The sequence below is a fragment of the Drosophila arizonae genome, chromosome X, assembly GCF_054131065.1.
Source record: "Drosophila arizonae isolate 15081-1271.41 chromosome X, UAZ_ARI_1.0, whole genome shotgun sequence".
Taxonomy (NCBI): domain Eukaryota; kingdom Metazoa; phylum Arthropoda; class Insecta; order Diptera; family Drosophilidae; genus Drosophila; species Drosophila arizonae.
In genome coordinates, this window is record NC_142927.1 from 35,507,803 (window position 1) to 35,528,565 (window position 20,763).

The following is a 20,763-nucleotide window of genomic DNA, read 5'->3' on the forward strand; positions in this document are numbered from 1 at the left end:
GTTCATAATCTGAAAGTTTCATGAAGATAGTCCATCCACAAGAAAAGTTATTAAACAATTAAGTTCCCATAGTAAGCCAATACTGCAGCCAATGCGTGCTTATGCTTAACTCGATAGCCGCGCTGTACAAACTATAGGTGCAAAACTATCGATGTCACTATCGCCACTATCGGTGGTTGGGCACTATCAATGGTTCAATGTCTCGATAGTAGACGATAATATCGTCAAAGGTGCGTGATTAATAATTACAATTTTTCTTAATTTTGTATCATAGCTTGCAAATGATTGTTGATCGTTTTTCTAATACGCTCTGCTTCATAACATAACCGAAGAGATTGTGCAGACACAATCTCTCAATGAGCGGCTCTATTTGTTTTGTTTTGCATGGGTTTTGGTCAAGTGCTTCGCATTGACTCATTGGTGTGACGATCTCAAATGAGTGTCGCGTAAAGAGTTATACGATTTTCGCTTACACAAAGACTCTCAGCAAAAGACAGTTTGACTAAAAAACTCAACAGAAATTATCTTTGTGTGCATGCAACAACATATACATCGATAGTTTGGCACCTCATACGGACATTTAAAAAAAAAAATTGGAAGTCTCTAACTCTTATATCTTCATATGGACAGACGGACGGACAGACAGACGGACAGGGCCAAATCGACTCAGCTCGTCACCCTGATCAAGAATATATGTACTTGGTGGGGTCTGCCACGCCTCCTTCTGCCTCTTACATACATTTCAACAAAACCATTATATCCTGATTCCCCATTTTCAATAAGTTCAGGGTATAACAAGTAAGAAAGCTCTAGTCGAGACTACTCGACTACGAGATCCCCTGAACCCTTGGAGTAATAGCTATTTCAATAATTTTTCGCGTCTTTCAGCTTACACAAGAAACACGCACACACACACACACACACGCACGCACACACAGGCATACATACACACACATACATACACACACACACACACACACACACACACACACACAAACAATTACATACATATACACACACAAGCATAAACACGCATGGGCGGCAGTGAGCGCTTACTATGAGAACTTAATTGCTTAATAACTTTTTTTGTGGATATACGATCTTCATGAAACTTTCAGATTATGATTATAACATGGATATGCATGTCATTGGCAAAGCACAAGTCTCTAGTATTTGAAATACGCTTTTTACAAAAGTGAGGGTGAGGGGGTGAATTTAAGGGTGGGGGGTTAATTCTAACAAAAACCGAAATTGTATAAATTTCATATAAGCATACATTAAAAATTTGGAAACTCTAGCAATAAAGGTGTAGAAGATATAATTTTATAACTGGTTTTCGATAAGGTTTTTTATCGATGAAAAAAGATCGGGATGAGTTATCGATTTTTAATGATAAACTTGATAGGCGCGCTGTAATTACGGACATTTAAAAAAAAATTTGAAGTCTCTAGCTCTTATATCTTCTGAAATCGACGCGTTCATACATACGGACAGACGGACAGACGGACGGACGGACAGACGGACAGACAGACGGACAGGGCCAAATCAACTCAGCTCGTTGCCCTGATCAAGAATATATATACTTTGTGGGGTCTGCCACGCCTCCTTCTCCCTGTTACATACATTTCAACAAAACCATTATACCCTGATTTCCCATTGAAAATGGGTTCAGGGTATAAAAACCGAGACAAGCTATTGATTTTTGAAGAACATCTCGATATGCGCGTGGTATACATGGACCTTGAAAAAAATATAAAGTCTCTAGCTCTTATATCTTCTCAGATTGACGCGTTAAAACATACGGACAGACGGACGGACAGCCGGACAGGGCTAAATTGACTGAGCTCGTTGTGGGGTCTGCCACGCCACCCTGATTTCCCATTTTCAATAGGTTCTAAGTATAAATAAAAGAAAACAAGATCATTCCAGGATTAAAAGATCTCCTAGTCAGCCACCGCAACTGGAATTTTGTTAGTTATTTGCTACTTTATTTTTAATTTAATTCCTTTTTTTTCAATAGTTTCTACGTGAAGAGCTTAAATATGACTCTGGCTATGAAAAACGTCAAAAAGCATTTCATTTCAATGATGACATGCATATTTCAGTAAAGGAATTATGGGATGCTTGGTTGCGATCAGAAGTACACAATTGGACCATTGAGCAAACAACCGATTGGTTGGCACAATCAGTTCAGCTGCCCCAATATGTTGATCTTTTTAAACAACACAAAGTAACCGGTGCTGCTCTACCAAGGTACGTAATTTTATTGTATTGGATAGATATACTTCGTAAGGTTGTCACATTAATGCGCTTAGAACCTATAAAAGCTAAAAACTTACAAATGTATGCAAGATTGGACACTCAGTAAAATTATGTTTGATAAGACCACTAACCAGAGAACCAAGTTACCAAGTGAAGCACGGCTATGCGCTCTTTTTTCCTTGCTCACTCTCTCCCTCTCTTTATGCTCTCTCTCTCTATGGTCTCTCGAATGGCAGCAGCGCACAAAAATTGAAAATTGTTCGCGACGATCTGAGCTCGTTCCTTTTGAGTGAAGGGTATACCGAAATTTGTAAAGCGTTCGCCACGTTCATACAAAATGTTCGCGTTTTCATGATTATTTTTAGGAAGGGTATGAAAGCGTGAGACGCATAAAAATATGATTTTGCGACGGGCATGCACACATAAAAAATGCTTAGGCGACGACCATACACACACACATTGTCAGTCCCTCGCTATCATTTGTGTGCTATTCTTCTTTCTATTCTTGCTACCTGCGGCAGGGTTTGAAAGTATTGATGGCCATTGAGAATATAATTTGGCGACGAGCATGCACACACACATACATACATACATATTTGTGCGTTTGTGTGCCTCTATTCTATCGTTTCTATCATTTCGTTAATCGTCCGTTAAAGTCCCGTGCACATGTATGTATGTATGTATGTGCCTGTATGCGAAGCTCTTGCTGCGACGCACGCACACAAAAGCTCATACACGTAGCAAGGATGTAAATGTGTGTGTGCATGCTCGTCGCGAAAATGTATTTTTTCTGTGCAGAACTGGCTGTGCAAATTGTAAAGCCCAAAATTTACCGTTGGTCTGCCTTGTGAAGTGAGCACATGCATACATACATTTGTGTATGTGTATGCTTGTATGGGATGGCAAGCTAATTGTCTCTGGATTTAGTAGTTTGTAAATTTTGTATGATTTGAATCGTAGGGTGACTATCAAATGGGCCATTATGACTTAATTAGAAATTTTTGACAATAATGAGTAACGCTTGAGTATAATATGACATGTGTATTTCATATATTGCAAAGCATTTAATAAAGTTAGTAGTGCTTTACGATAATTTTTTCGGTTGAAAATGTGTATAAAATAATTTTAATTATATATAATTATTTACGGATATAAACACATTTATAAACATGATTAGCAATAATAATATATAAATGTACTTATGTACATATGTATGTATGTTCATACATAGTACATCTGTGTAAAGTGGTTATGACAGTCCGTAAGACCGACCAAATGCAAATGCTGGGCTTTAAAATTGCTACAAGCAGCAAGAGTAACGCACGCAGGTCACAAATGCTCATACATGTGGCAAGGGACTACAAGTGTGTGTGTGCATGCCCGTCGCGAAATCATATTCTTTATGCGTATCAACGCTTTCATACCCTTCCCACGAATAACCATCGAAACGCTTACATGTTGTTTGCATGAACGTGGCGAACGCTTTACAAATTTCGGTATACCTTTCACTCAAAAGGAACGAGCTCAGATCGTCGCGAACAATTTTCAATTTTTGTGCGCTGCTGCCATTCGAGAGACCATAGAGAGAGAGAGCATAAAGAGAGGGAGAGAGTGAGCAAGGAAAAAAGAGCGCATAGCCGTGCTTCACTTGGTAATGCGTGCATTTCGTGGCAGCGCTCGCAGCACACTGATTTTGTCGTGCCTTATTTTCAATGCTTGAGCCTCAAGAGACTGAGCCGAACAAATACGAAGTTGTGTAGTCTCCTCAGCGCATTTTTTCGTCGGTGAAAAAATTTGTTCTAGATGTCTAGTCTATGTGTTCTCTGGTTAGTGATAAGACCTAGAGACTTCAATTTTTTTTAAATGTCCGTATATACAGCGCAGATATCGAGTTTATCATCAAAAATCGATAACTCATCTCGTCCTTTTTTTTTCGATAAAACCCTTATCGAAAATCAGTTATAACATTATATCTCCTACATCTTTAAAGATAGTCTGCAAATTTTAAATGTATATTTATATGCACTTCATACAATTTCGGTTTTTATACAAAACCTCCTCACCTCCTCCCCCCCTCAACGTTAAGTTTGTAACAAGTTTGTCAAATACTAGAGACTTGTGCAAATACATGTTCGAGAGAGAGTTCTCAGTGAGAGTTAATAGACGTGTTTACTATTGTGCTCTTCAATTATTCTTGTTTTCTTAGTTAATTATTCTTATTAAATTTCACATAATTACGGTTCGGTTGTATATAGCAAATATCTATATTTTCCTGTGCAAGGTTTGATCCGTTGCGCTGTGTAACGGCTTTTTGTTGTTGGACTCGCTCTCAACACATTTATACCTCTCTTGGTTTTTACATTTCTGTTTACATTCAGTAATTTTGTGATCTATCCCAATTGCCAATATGAGTTGCTGCAAAAAAGCTTGCACTTTCAGGCAAACAGTTGATTCTGCACAAACGCAATTTATAAGTTGCTGGCTGTGTGATAACATGATGCATACTATGTGTGCAGGTCTTACTGGGCGTGAATATGACAAGATTATGTCTACTTCTAAAGCTGGTAGTGGAGGCATACGCTGGTCTTGTCCGATTTGCTTGGAAAAACAAATAAACTTTTCTAAAATGTATAGTGCTGTGAGGGCTCAATTTTTAAAACTGAAGAAGATTTCTATGAAGTTGACCAGTGACATGGCTGCTGCTGAGGAAATCTTAAATCAGTACGGCTTTGAAAGTCCTCTCTCTCAATTGGATACTCCGTTGTTGTCGGTAACTCCTTCTGTAATAGTACCGTCACCTAATTCGCTTGCTCCTCCCTCACCTTGCGCTTCTGTTTTGTCGTCGGCTCCCAATTCTCTAGATCCTCCTTCACCTTGTCCCATATCTGTTTCTCCTTTTGAGGCTTCTATTGAAACTCAAGCCCCTGTCCCAAATTTGGATGCTACTTCTATTGTTGCTCAAACAAAGAGTGACAATAAGTCAGCCTCTCATAGCATTACCTTATCTGTTGTCTCTCCTAGAAAGCAAGTTTTCTTATCTAGGCTTTCATCTGACACTACCATTGAGGCAGTATCGGCTTTTATCTCAAATAAGATTCCGGCTAATGTTTTTATATCGCAGTTTAGTTTTGCGACACCGCGTGAAATTGCTTCGTTCAAAATCAATGTGCCTGTAGACTACTTTAAAACCCTTTGTGACCCTAATTTCTGGCCACCTCATGTAGTTGTTCATGAATTTAAACCCAAAAATCGTAACAGATCGATGCCTATTTCAGTAAATTTACCTTCGGTGCAATCTTCATCAAACGTTGTACCAAAAAACTAAATTTCTTACAAACCTCTTCTCAGCTGTCCCTGATTTATCAAAATGTACGTGGATTAAACTCAAAACTTAAGTCTTTTCTTGCATAGTTTACATGTACAATATTATATTATCGCTTTCACTGAAACATGGCTAAGTAATAATATTCATAATAGTGAAATTCTTTCAACTAATTTCACTATTTATAGACTCGACCGTTCGTCGCGCAGAGGTGGTGGGGTGTTAATTGCGGTTAAGTCCATTATCCACTTTGAATTGTTTACCTTTTCGCCCCTTCATGATGTGGAGATTATAGCGGTTCAATTAACTCTCCCATCGTGCTCATTATACATCACATGTTCTTATATCCCTCCCTCTTCTGATGTACAAGTTTATGCTCACCACATAAATTGTATTAAACAAGTTAATGAACATGTAAATGATAGAGATTGTCTTCTTGTGTTGGGTGATTTTAATATTCCGAACACTTCTTGGTCTTCAACTTGTAATGCAAATTACTTTATTCCGACAATTGATCACTATCTTTTTGATGAATTGTTTAACCTGTCTATGTTTCAGATGAACTCTATTTCAAACCATCTTAATCGCACTCTTGATCTTGTGTTTGTTAATCATGATTCGGTCATTAATGTCGCGAGATCAACTCCTTTCTGCTTACCAAAGGATATACATCACCCCACTTTAAAGGTTTTATTAACTGTCGATAATCCTCCCTCTACTACTCCAATGCCTTCCAATTTTAGTCGCTGTTATCGTAAATGCAATTTCGTTTTGCTTAACGAATTAATTAATTCAACAGACTGGTCTATTTTATATGAGTCGGTTGATATTAATTTAGCAGCATCGTTTTTTTATTCTACCTTTAACTCTGGATGTTTGTGTCCCTCTCCGCCAGTCGCAAATAAGCCACCTTGATTCACCAAAACTCTTTCGAACTTGAGAAACATTAAAACTAAATCTTTAAAAAATTACAAAAAGTCTGGTTCAAGTGTTGACTGGTCCAAATATTCCATTGCCAAGTCAAACTTCAATATTTTAAATTCTAGCTGTTATGAGAATTATCTTACACGTTGCAAACGTCAGTTTACTCGAGATCCCAAACAATTTTTCTGATTTGTAAACTCGAAGCGTAAGTCTTCTGGTTTCCCGTCCTCATTTGTCCTTGGAGGTGAAAAAACTTGCAATGATCAGGATTCCTCTAATCTATTTGCTGATTTTTTTCAATTCACTTATTCTTCTGCTGATCTCCACAGCAACTCATATCCATATTCACTTCCTGAATATGGATCTATAAATACCCCCAAAGTTACTGCATCCTCTCTGGCTGCAGCCATTAGGACATTGAAATCATCTCTCTCTCCTGGTGCCGATATTATTCCTAGTTGTGTGATTAAAGAGTGTTTCTCTTCAGTCACAATTACTAAAATTGTTTAACTTGTCCTTGGATACTTCTCTGTTCCCTTCAATTTGGAAAGAATCTTTCATCATTCCCTTATATAAACAAGTAAGAAAGCTCTAGTCGAGACTACTCGACTACGAGATCCCCTGAACCCTTGGAGTAATAGCTATTTCAATAATTTTTCGCGGCTTTCAGCTTACACAAGAAACACGCACACACACACACACACACGCACGCACGCATACACAGGTATACATACACACACATACATACATACACACATACACACACACACACACACATACACAAACATTTACATACATATACACACACAAGCATAAACACGCATGGGCGGCAGTGAGCGCTTACTATGAGAACTTAATAACTTTTTTTGTGGACATACGATCTTCATGAAACTTTCAGATTATGATTATAACATGGATATGCATGTAATTGGCAAAGCACAAGTCTCTAGTATTTGAAATACGCTTTTTACAAAAGTGAGGGTGAGGGGGTGAATTTAAGGGTGGGGGGTTAATTCTAACAAAAACCGAAATTGTATAAATTTCATATAAGCATACATTAAACATTTTGGAAACTCTAGCAATAAAGGTGTAGAAGATATAATTTTATAACTGGTTTTCGATAAGGTTTTTTATCGATAAAAAAAGATCAGGATGAGTTATCGATTTTTAATGACAAACTTGATATGCGCGCTGTAATTACGGACATTAAAAAAAAAAATTTGAAGTCTCTAGCTCTTATATCTTCTGAAATCGACGCGTTCATACATACGGACAGACGGACAGACGGACGGACGGACAGACGACAGACAGACGGAGAGGGCCAAATCAACTCAGCTCGTTGCCCTGATCAAGAATATATATACTTTGTGGGGTCTGCCACGCCTTCTTCTGCCTGTTACATACATTTCAAGAAAACCATTATACCCTGATTTCCCATTGATAATGGGCTCAGGGTGTAAAAATTAACAGCAGCTGCACGTTCTGGATTCAAACCCAAGACTTCTCGATCCCGCGTCACTCACTGCTACTCACTACGCCACCTCACTTTCGGAATCCGTTTTGCAAAACTGAAATAGATTCACTGCTGCAGCGCCATCTATCAACACAAAGCCAAACTAACAGCTGATATGATTCAAAGAATGTTCTAGAAGAAGGTTGAATTTATGTTTGCACATGTAGGCAATACTGTTGTAGCTGCTGCACGTGCGTTTGTTAATTGGCCAAATAGTTGATTATTTTTAATTAATTTTTGACTTAACGGAATTCAATGAAATTTTCAGCATATGATCTAAATATTTTATTGAATATTTGACAAATTTAAAAAAAAATGAAAAATTATTCTTGAATGTTTTTATTTTATAAAAACATAACGGGATGATTTATAAAATTTTAAAGGTATAATTTAAAAAAAAAATCAAGTCTCTAGCTCTTATATCTCCTGAAATCGACGCGTTCAAACATACGGATAGACAGACAGAGCTAAATCGACTCAGCTCGTCGCCCTGCTCAAAAATATGTTGCTATTGGGTAAACTACGTCATGTTCGCTCTGAAAAAATTAATGCGTATTTCTTTTCTCAGCATATTCACTAGTATCTTTTTTTATACCCTAAACCCAATGAAAGTAGGAAATCAGGGTAAAATGGTTTGGTTGAAATGTATGTAACAAGCAGAAGGAGGCCTGGCAGACCCCACAAAGCAAATGTATTTTAGATCAGTGTGACAAGCTGAGTCGATTTGGCCCTGTCCGTTTGTCCGTCTGTCAACAGAGAGTTATCAATGAGAGTTAACAGACGTGTTTACTTTTGTGCTCTGCAAATATTCTTTTTATACCCTGAACCCATTTTCAATGGGAAATCAGGGTATAATGGTTTTGTTGAAAGTATGTATGTAACAGGCAGAAGGAGGCGTGGCAGACCCCACAAAGTATATATATTCTTGATCAGGGCGACGAGCTGAGTTGATTTGGCCCTGTCCATCAGTCTGTCCGTATGTATGAACGCGTCGATTTCAGAAGATATAAGAGCTAGAGACTTCAATTTTTTTTTTAAATGTCCGTAATTACAGCGCGCATATCAAGTTTGTCATTAAAAATCGATAACTCATCCCGATCTTTTTTTATCGATAAAAAACCTTATCGAAAACCAGTTATAAAATTATATCTTCTACACCTTTATTGTTAGAATTTGTTAAATGTCTGTAACAGGCAGAAGAAGGCGTGGCAGACCCCACAAAGTATATATATTCTTGATCAGGGCGACGAGCTAAGTCGATTTGGCCCTGTCCGTCTGTCCGTATGTATGAACGCGTCGATCTCAGAAGATAAGAGACTTGAAATTTTTTTCCTAGGTCCGTATATATCACGCGCATATCAAGTTTTTCTTTTTATATCGATAACTACTCCCGATATTTTATTATCGATTAAAATCCTTATCGAAAGCCAGTTATTTAATTATATCTCCTACACCTTTAGAGCTAGAGCTTCCAAATTTTAATCGTAGACTTATATTTTTTTTATATAATTTTGATTTTTTTTGTAATTTACCCCCACCCTTATATCCACCCCCTCACCATCACCTTTGCAAAAGGCGTATTTCAAGTACTAGAGACTTGTGCTTTGGTATGCACATACATTTGAACATGATGATTATGTTCTAGAAGTTTCATTAAGATTGTATGTCTAGAAAATAAATTATTTAACAAATAAATTCTTATATTGTTGCCCACACTGCAGCGCAGCCCAAGCGGAGTCGCTGCTTACTGCGCAGTTAGCAGAGTGCGCTCTAATACGTGCGTGTGTAAGTATGTGTGCCGAAAAGAAGAGCAGAGTGATTAGAATATCAGATTAGAGGGTTCAGGGTATCTCCTAGTCGAGCAGTCTCGACTAGAGTCTTCTTACTTGTTTAATTTCTGAAGTTAGGTGCAGCGTCAGTTTATTACTTGCATTTTTGCTTTAGTATTTCCATTTGTTGGCGTTCTGCCCATTTCACTCTTTATAATTTTTATACCCTGAACCCATTTTCAATGGGAATGGGTTTTGTTGAAATGTATGTTGTAAGGTTACATTATTTACCAGCCGGGGTCAGAGTCTCAGTCTGCCCAGGGCCATAACTTACAAGAAATTTATAAGTTATTACGGGACGTATAGAGTTAGAGAAATGGGAGAGGGGGGAAGGTATTAGTTAGAGGTTAGGTGACCACGTGGAGCACATCTTGCCGGCCACGCCCATCGTTAGTGGCAAAGGTTAATAAAGCTATAGGAACTAACTACTAATGAGTATACGATTTTCTCATATAAGCTTACTTTATTTATTACAAATTCAAATCGACACCTCTACTACCGAATGCGCGCGGCCGCTCGCGCCGCGCGCCGAATATCTCACCTTGAGCGCGTCCGCTCACTCCAAAAAAAAACTCTTCTCGCGTCGAGTACCCAAAACTAACTAACTCCGCTCGCAGCGTTTGCTGCTCTTCTCCTTTTCCCGGCACAACTTTCTCAGCGATGCATTGCTGATCGCGCGCCCTATTCAAATTACGCTTACCCTATAAAACTAACTGCTATGACACTTACGACTACTTAATAACTAATTAACAATGTCTTACAAACTACCAACTTGTTCTACTTATTACTTAACTTACTCGCTACCAACTATTAACCACAAACTCCCATCTACTACAAATCTTACGCAATGTAAGGTGGGCCGCGGGCGAGCCCATCGAGCTCATCGATCACCTTCCGTACTTCTAGAAACTCGTTCAATTCACCTTCTCGCCATCCTTCTCCAACTTGATTGCCTTGATCTTTGGTGGCCGCTCCCTGAGTCCACCCATCAGATCCTTACTTTGATCTGCGGTGGCCACTCCTTGAGTCCACCCATCAGATCCTTACTTTGATCTGCGGTGGCCGCTCCTTGAGTCCACCCATCAGATCCTTACTCTTTTCTGTAGCTCTTGCGGGACGACCAGCCCCCTCCTTCTGTCGAAGCCGTCTCTCTCTTTCTGACGTTCAGCGCTGGCCCGTGCGCCAGCCTATCCTCAACTCCATATGCTGCTCCATTTCCCTCGTCGTATAGTGCGGCGGGCAAACGTGCCGGTGTAAAGCCCGTAGAGTCGGCCACACTGTAATTGACCGCCAGCGCTACATCGCGCAATAGCTCGTCCCACGAACTTTGATGGCCCTCGATGTATTGCGCTATCATGGTCTTCACTGTGCGACTCGTCTTCTTTGCACACTAGATGGATTGATTGCGCTCCCAGAACGCCCACTCGGCGAGAGCATCATGGAACACGGAGTCTGCGCACAAGACCGCCATTGGCTCCGCCACTCCCCTGATCAGCATCTGCCCGGCCGGCTTTTGTTGCGCGCTGTTGAACTTCTAGCACGTCCCGCGGCGCCTCTGCGCCAGTCGTGCCGCCATCTTCTTCGCACCTCGATGTCTCCACAGTCTGCTTCTCCGCTCCGCTTACATTAGTCTTACTCTATTACTCTGGATTATCCCACCCTTTCATTCCCTTGATCTGTTACTCTCTTATATTTTCCTTTCGACCTTGTCCCTTTACATTCTTTATTTTTATACCCTGAACCCATTTTCAATGGGAAATCAGGGTATAATGGTTTTGTTGAAATGTATGTAACAGGGAGAAGGAGGCGTGGCAGACCCCACAAAGTATATATATTCTTGATCAGGGTGACGAGCTGAGTTGATTTGGCCCTGTCCGTCTGTCTGTCCGTCTGTCCGTCTGTCCGTCTGTCCGTATGTATGAACGCGTCGATTTCAGAAGATATAAGAGCTAGAGACTTCAATTTTTTTTAGAATGTCCGTAATTACAGCGCGCATATCAAGTTTATCATTAAAATTCGATAACTCATCCCGATCTTTTTTTATCGATAAAAAACCTTATCGAAAACCAGTTATAAAATTATATCTTCTACACCTTTATTGCTAGAGTCTCCAAATTTTTAATGTATGCTTATATGCAATTTATACAATTTCGGTTTTTGTTAAAATTTACCCCCCACCCTTAAATTCACCCCATCACCCTCACTTTTGTAAAAAGCGTATTTCAAATACTAGAGACTTGTGCTTTGGCAATTACATGCATATCCATGTTATAATCATAATCTGAAAGTTTCATGAAGATCGTACGTCCATAAAAAAAGTTATTAAACAATTAAGTTCTCATAGTAAGCGCACACTGCAGCCCATGCGTGTTTATGCGTGGGTGCTTGTGTGTGTATGTGTTTGTGTATGTGTGTGTATGTGTTTGTGTATGTGTGTGTGTATGTGTATGTGTGTGTGTATGCGCTTGTGTATGTATGCGTGTGTGTGTATGTATGCCTGTGTGTGTGTGTGTGCGTGTTTCTTGTGTAAGCTGAAAGACGCGAAAAATTATTGAAATATCTATTGCTCCAAGGGTTCAGGGGATCTCGTAGTCGAGCAGTCTCGACTAGAGCTTTCTTACTTGTTCTTTCTTTTCTTTATCCTCTTTTATCCCTTACATCTTTACATCCTTTTTTCTTTTCTTTTCTTTCTTTTTCGTCTCCTTTTATTATACTCATATTCTATATTATTCTAGTTTTGTTCTAGTTTTGTTCTCTTTACTTTTCTTTTCCTTTCTCTTATTCTTTGCTTTTTTTGTTTTGTTTTTTTTCTTCTTTATTTCTTTGTTGTTTTTTTTTTCCTCTTTTTTTCTTCTCTCCTTCTTTTCAAACTTTTTTTAATCCTTTTTTTCTTTTTTTTCCCAAATTTTCTTATTCTATACAATTTCGTTTGCTTTTACCGTCTTAATCTACCTTATTTTACTTCTTTATTCTCATCTCTGTCTTTACACACTTATACTAGTTTTGCTTTACTTTTCTTTATTCGTCTTAATCTATTTTGTTCTCTTTTACTCTTCTTCTTTGTTTCATCTTAATCTCTTTTGTTTCCTTTATTTCGTTTTTTTTTTTCTTTATTTTTCCATTCTCTTTTCTTATTTCACGCTCTTTCTCCCGATTTTCTTAATCTTATTTCCGTTTTACTTATTTACCTTTCTCCACTCTCGTTTTATCTGACTTTACTTTACCTACTTTTGCTTTACTTTTGCTCGACTTTACTCTTACTTCAGTTCGATTGACTCCGCCTTATTTACTTTGCCTTGCCTTTATTTCACTTGTCTCTACTATATTTTTACTTTACTTCGACTTTAACTCTACCTTGCTTTACTTTTCTTTAGTTCGTTTCCCTTTAATTAATTTTCGTAACTTTATTTCGCATTACCGGACTTTATTCTTCCTTTTACCTTACTCTTCTTCACTTTACTTTTACTTCGCTTCAGATCTCTCGACTTTATTAGACTCATTCACGAAAGTGGCAAATCGGAAAATGCATTTTCCGATATACCAGAAATCATGTTTGTTTAAGAGCTAGAAAGCTGAAATTTGGTATGTAGGTCCGCGCCGATCAACCAAGATCACAAAATTGAAATTTTGCATGTAAGCTGATGTTTTAATTCTATGAAGATAGGTGAAAAAATTATATATCTACGCCCACTAGGGGCGTGGCAAATCGGACCTGAAGATATAGTGATTTTTCGAATTCTGCTATATTTTAGGCACTATTGATGCTAGAGACCTGAAATTTTGTATATATACGCGGGTTAGCCACCCACGTCCAACGAGCTATGGTAGATATATGTCCGCCTATAGGGGGCGTGGCAAACCGCAAAAGTTTATATCTCCTACAGTTTAAGAGCTAGAAGCTTCAAATTAGGATAGTTAAGTTACTGGTGGCCTCCTCTATCGATGCCCCAAAAATAATTTTTAAGCCTCTTTAGGGGCGTGGCATATCGAAAAATACCCTGTAATTTTCACATTTTTTGAGCGTTAGAATTCAAATTTTGCATTTAGGCAACCGGTTGCTCGTTCTAAAAACTGGCCAAAATTAAGGAGTCTACGGCCACTAGGGGCGTGGCAATCGGCATTTACAGTGCCCGAATTGCGACAGTTATATGCGTCAGCCATCTATTTATGTATATGTACACATAAGTAGGCTTAATAGGCATTGATAGCACGGAAGGAAACATTTTTATAAAATTAATAAAATATAAAAAAGCTAAAATAACAAAAATTTGCAATTTACAAAAAAGTGTTTTCAGCGGGATTTGAACTCGCACCCAACCCAAACAGCATGTTTGTCAAAATAGCTAAAATAAAGATCGTCGGCGCTTCAGCCTACAGCACCACCGCGACGTTTCGATCAAGAGTAGTTAAAACGAAATCACATGATTGTTATGACGCCGCATAGCAAAGAAAAGTCAGTGTAGCGGCTGGAAATTCAAAAACAATGCAAAGACAAATCAATCGCTACGGGATTCTTAGAATATGCTAGAGCACGCATTTATGTGTACATACATACACACATACAAATGAGCGCGTGTATACGGCTGGAATGCTTGATGCTATGCGTACAGGCTTACATATATAATTATATATACATATGTATGTATTTGCGTATATGTATTTGAGGGCTATTTAAGAAGAAACAAATTTAAACCTATAAAATTATTCGACTAAGAAAATGAAAAGTATTAAGTGCCATTCAGTCAAGCTCGCACCTTCCCAATAAAATATCTATTTTATAAAAAACGAAATATGTATGAAAAAATAAAAAAAATAACACAGTAAACGTTCGAACCTCCCCTACTCTAACATTACTTGCGTCGCCCTTAGCACCCGCGCCACTGCTTTGCTCGAGCAATCAGTTGCTAAATTAGAATAGCTTAATAAGAGAGCGTCATCAGACAAAACTACAGTAACGGCTAGAAAGTCCAGAAATCAATCGAAATTCTAAGTGATGTGAGAAAAGGCGCGCTTCTGTCTGTACGCATAGAATAGACGATGAGTGTGTGCACAAGCATAGGAAAATCGCGCTGATCTGCTGTTAGCTTGAAGCCGGTATCCAATGTATGGATATAAATATATAATAAAAATCAAAATTGTATAAATTATATATGAATGTAATTTGAATGCAATAGCTATCGATGATTTTCCAATTTTAATGGCATCATGCCGTGTTTTTTGCTGCGCACTAGTCTTGAAAATTGCACTATATACTCTGTTTGACAGCGTTTGGGCTGTAAATGAGTCTTCTGCTATCGGTATCGCCCGATTGCAACGTTCTTACTTGTTTTATTTTTACTTTGCTCTACTCTCATTTCTTTTTATTTTATCTCCTTTTATTCTGCTTCACTCCGCTTCAGTTTTCTTTGCTTTATTTTCTCCACTTTATTCCATATCGCCTCACTTCATCTTCGCTTTATCTTCTTTGCTTTTACTTCGCTTCGCTTTATCTTATTTAACCTTGCTATGTTCCGCTTCGCTCCGCTCCAGTGCGTTTTAATTTAATTTAATTTAATTTAATTTAATTTAATTTAATTTAATTTTTTTATTTTTATTTTTTTTTTTTTTTAATTTTATTTTATTTTATTTTCGCACTGGCCTCGGCCCACTGTCTATTCCCACGATCAAAATCGCCTAATGTCATATGTGCATTTTTACATACCTACACGCACCCGCATGTGCAAGCATACAAAAAAAATCGCCTCGTGTCATATGCGCATAATTACACACATACGCTTGACCGATTGCTCTCTCTCTCTCAACCTGTTCTCTCACATACATAGACACATATGTACCCTTGCCTATGCACGCATGGTACTCTTCACTGTTCACTCTATCTTAACTGAGCGCTACGTATGTATATACATATGTACGCACGCATGCACCCGCGCACATATATATATATATACACTTCACTATTTATTCTCTCTCCGCTAATTCTCACATGCACATATCTATATGCCTATGCACACTTGTCTAGGCGCGCACTATTGAATACCCTTTCACAATTACGCTTTCTTATCACCGAGTATATTCACTTGCAGTCGGCACTAAGTGCTTTCACTTTTCTTCTTACTATTATCGTAACCCTTTTCTTTCGTTTTGTTCATTTATAACCACTTTTATACTCTATTATCAGTTTCTTGATGCAATTGCAGAGGCATCAATACTCAATGATCTTTCCATCTCGTTCACTTTAACCACTTTTTTTTCTCTGTTACTTACTCCTGGGGTGTGCATATATACCCGCTCTGCTCTTACCGCTACTCGTCGCTCATCCTTCTTCGTCTTTTGCTAGATTCCGGCGTCGCACGTTATGCTGCCCCCGCGCGTACCCATGCTTGTGCATGTGCGTATACGACTTGCGCTTCTGCGCAATATTCTTCGCGCGCACTGTACTTTTCGGTGCCGTAACTGTTTTTGCTTCTTCGCTTGACGCTTCCTGAAATTTCTAACCCCGACCCCGTAGCCGTCGTAGGGTATACACGTTTATAATTTTTACACTTGCTACGAATGTTCTCGATTTTTCACTGCTTTTACATGCACACTGCATATATATATGTATATATATCCAAAATAGCCGCCACCAACAAATTCACAATCACCCGTATTACCCAGCACCTCTATTTGTGTATGCCGGCGGGATTTTATGCCGCCCGCATACCACACTCCCTCCAGCCCCGTTTCCCTGCTCGGGCGCCACTTGTAAGGTCAGAGTCTCAGTCTGCCCAGGGCCATAACTTACAAGAAATTTATAAGTCATTACGGGACGTATAGAGTTAGAGAAATGGGAGAGGGGGGAAGGTATTAGTTAGAGGTTAGGTGACCACGCGGAGCACATCTTGCCGGCCACGCCCATCGTTAGTGGCAAAGGTTAATGAAGCTATAGGAACTAACTACTAATGAGTATACGATTTTCTCATATAAGCTTACTTTATTTATTACAAATTCAAATCGACACCTCTACTACCGAATGCGCGCGGCCGCTCGCGCCGCGCGCCGAAAATCTCACCTTGAGCGCGTCCGCTCACTCCAAAAAAAACTCTTCTCGCGTCGAGTACCCAAAACTAACTAACTCCGCTCGCAGCGTTTGCTGCTCTTCTCCTTTTCCCGGCACAACTTTCTCAGCGATGCATTGCTGATCGCGCGCCCTATTCAAATTACGCTTACCCTACAAAACTAACTGCTATGACACTTACGACTACTTACCGACTAATTAACAATGTCTTACAAACTACCAACTTGTTCTACTTATTACTTAACTTACTCGCTACCAACTATTAACTACAAACTCCCATCTACTACAAATCTTACGCAATGTAAGGTGGGCCGCGGGCGAGCCCATCGAGCTCATCGATCACCTTCCGTACTTCTAGAAACTCGTTCAATTCACCTTCTCGCCATCCTTCTCCAACTTGATTGCCTTGATCTTTGGTGGCCGCTCCCTGAGTCCACCCATCAGATCCTTACTTTGATCTGCGGTGGCCACTCCTTGAGTCCACCCATCAGATCCTTACTTTGATCTGCGGTGGCCGCTCCTTGAGTCCACCCATCAGATCCTTACTCTTTTCTGTAGCTCTTGCGGGACGACCAGCCCCCTCCTTCTGTCGAAGCCGTCTCTCTCTTTCTGACGTTCAGCGCTGGCCCGTGCGCCAGCCTATCCTCAACTCCATATGCTGCTCCATTTCCCTCGTCGTATAGTGCGGCGGGCAAACGTGCCGGTGTAAAGCCCGTAGAGTCGGCCACACTGTAATTGACCGCCAGCGCTACATCGCGCAATAGCTCGTCCCACGAACTTTGATGGCCCTCGATGTATTGCGCTATCATGGTCTTCACTGTGCGACTCGTCTTCTTTGCACACTAGATGGATTGATTGCGCTCCCAGAACGCCCACTCGGCGAGAGCATCATGGAACACGGAGTCTGCGCACAAGACCGCCATTGGCTCCGCCACTCCCCTGATCAGCATCTGCCCGGCCGGCTTTTGTTGCGCGCTGTTGAACTTCTAGCACGTCCCGCGGCGCCTCTGCGCCAGTCGTGCCGCCATCTTCTTCGCACCTCGATGTCTCCACAGTCTGCTTCTCCGCTCCGCTTACATTAGTCTTACTCTATTACTCTGGATTATCCCACCCTTTCATTCCCTTGATCTGTTACTCTCTTATATTTTCCTTTCGACCTTGTCCCTTTACATTCTTTATTTTTATACCCTGAACCCATTTTCAATGGGAAATCAGGGTATAATGGTTTTGTTGAAATGTATGTAACAGGGAGAAGGAGGCGTGGCAGACCCCACAAAGTATATATATTCTTGATCAGGGTGACGAGCTGAGTTGATTTGGCCCTGTCCGTCTGTCTGGCAGCTGGCTCTGATTGCGCTCAGTCTGAAGATCGTGCAAATGTCCCGGCTGTAGCTCGGCGTTGCCATCGCTCTTGACCATACTGGCGCAGCAGAGAGGATGACAGAGCTAATGACGCTCATTAGATGAAAACGTCGTTGCTGTTTAGGTCCCCGCGTGTTAAGCATAAGAGAAAGAGCTCTACAAGAATCAGCTGCCTTTTTATGCACATATTCTAAGTGCTCGCGGAAAGTTAATCTTGTGTCTAACATGACGCCAAGATATTTAATCGCCCTCTTTGACGCGATGCTGACGCTGCCTATCCTTATATTGGCAGTCTCCACTTTTTTGCGACTGCTTACTAGGACGACTTCCGTCTTGTGCGCCGCAAGCTCGAGCCCAGCTCCTGTCAACCAGCTTCGTATGCGATTGATAATTTCGCTGCACATATCCTCTGTATCTTTAAGCTCCTTGCCTATGGCGACGACAGCCACATCATCAGCAAAGCCAATGGTGTGCGCACCTGCTGGTACTTCCAAGCACAGTACGCTGTCGTACATGATATTCCATAGGAGAGGCCCCAGCACTGAGCCTTGGGGTATGAGTTTGGAGACCCTCACTCGTATTGTATACCAGTGTTCTTCCTCTGAAGTAACTCTTGATTGTTTCTTTAAGATATTTAGGGATATTATATTGTGACAGCGCATTCAGTATCATATCCCAACTAGCTGTATTGAAGGCATTCTTTACGTCCAGGGTCGCAATAATGCAGTACTGCTTCGTCCCATGCTTCCATCTTGTGACATGGATGGCGGAAGTTGCCAGGCCAACAATTTTTTTATAGCATCTGTTGTTGACCGGGCCTTCCGGAATCCAAATTGGTGATAGGCCTCCGGCGCTAGCAGTCTCCAGTCTAGAGCAGATCAATTTCTCAAACACCTTTCCTATGGTGTCTAAGAGGCAGATCGGTCTGTATGAAGATGGCTCGTCTGGTGGTTTGCCTGCCTTGGGTAGCAATACCAGGTTCTGGGTCTTCCATTTTGTAGGGAACGTCTCTGGTAGTAAGCATTCGTTGATTAATTCGGCGAACGTACTAGGGTGCAAGGCGAGGGCTAGCCTTAGCGCACGATTTGGGATCCCGTCCGGCCCTGGAGCTGTGTTGGTTCTATGACCTCTGAGAGCTACTAAGATTTCTTCGTTTGTAACTAAAACAATTTGAGTGCTTGTTGAGCCCTGATTTGCAGACTCGGACTCCGGGTGTGTGTGTGTGCGTGTTTCTTGTGTAAGCTGAAAGACGCGAAAAATTATTGAAATAGCTATTACTCCAAGGGTTCAGGGGAATTCGTAGTCGAGCAGTCTCGACTAGAGCTTTCTTACTTGTTATAAATGACCTTCCTAGTTGTGTGATGATGTAAAACTTTGCCTTCCATACTCCAGTGCAAATGGACATCTTCACCTTCAAGATTTGGTTCAACTTTTGGTGTGTGGCAAACCAGCTGGACTTAAATTGCCTTTTTCCCTTGTATGACAATAACCTTCAGTCGTACCGTTCCTCTAATTGCTGATTATAAAATTAGCAATATTTCCTTACAACGCATCTTTACAGTCAAAGATCTTGGTGTGTTCTTTGACTGTAAACTTAACTTTAATCTTCATATTTCTACCATCATTAATAAAGCCAAAAGTGTGCTTGGCTTTATTACACGTTGGTCTAAGGAATTTAATGATCTTTTTACTACCAAGCGCTTATTCACTTCGCTTGTGTAACTGTATCAGGATCGTATCGAATCGGTCCAAAAACAGTTTCTTCTCTTTGCCTTAAGTGACCTTAGATGGGACAGCAATTTACGATTACCGTCTTATCATTGTAGGCCTTAGCTTATTAATCTTCCATCGCTAACCAATCGCAGAACTATTTTAGGAATTGTTTTTCTGCATAAATTGATCAGTGGCGATATTGATTCGTCCTCTTTGTTGGGTCGTCTAAATTTTTCGGTTCCGTCCCGAGCAACTAGACACTATCGTCATTTTACCTGTGTACACTAGGGATTATTCTTTTCACAGTGCGTTTCATGTTCTTTGTGTTATTGTTAATAAATATTATCACGTTTTTTCCTTAGAGCTCTCTCTTCCTAAAATAAAAAGTTTACTTCTAGCTTATCTTAGGGAAATCACTCACAATGCTCAGGCATAAGCATTGGTATACATTTTCATTGCCAATGTTGTGTAGCGATTTCTCAATTCTATCCAATATTCTAATTTGGCTCTTCCCTTACTCTTTTCTTTTTATACCCTGAACCCATTTTCAATGGGAAATCAGGGTACAATGGTTTTGTTGAAAGTATGTATGTAACAGGGAGAAGGAGGCTTGGCAGACCCCACAAAGTATATATATTCTTGATCAGGGCGACGAGCTGAGTCGATTTGGCCCTGTCCGTCCGTCCGTATGTATGAACGCGTCGATCTCAGAAGATAAGAGACTTGAAATTTTTTTCCTAGGTCCGTATATATCACGCGCATATCAAGTTTTTCTTTTTAT

General features: G+C 40.0%; 1 protein-coding gene across 3 annotated transcripts in view; it reads left to right on the plus strand.

The window, feature by feature from the left end:
• Positions 1-20,763, plus strand: part of Stim (stromal interaction molecule) — a 181,253-nt gene that overhangs the window by 118,207 nt on the left and 42,283 nt on the right. For all 3 annotated transcript variants that reach the window (XM_089474772.1, XM_089474771.1, XM_089474773.1), the window contains exon 4: positions 2,021-2,253. In XM_089474772.1, the coding sequence (XP_089330898.1) occupies positions 2,021-2,253 (233 nt within the window). The remainder of the gene's footprint in view (positions 1-2,020; positions 2,254-20,763) is intronic.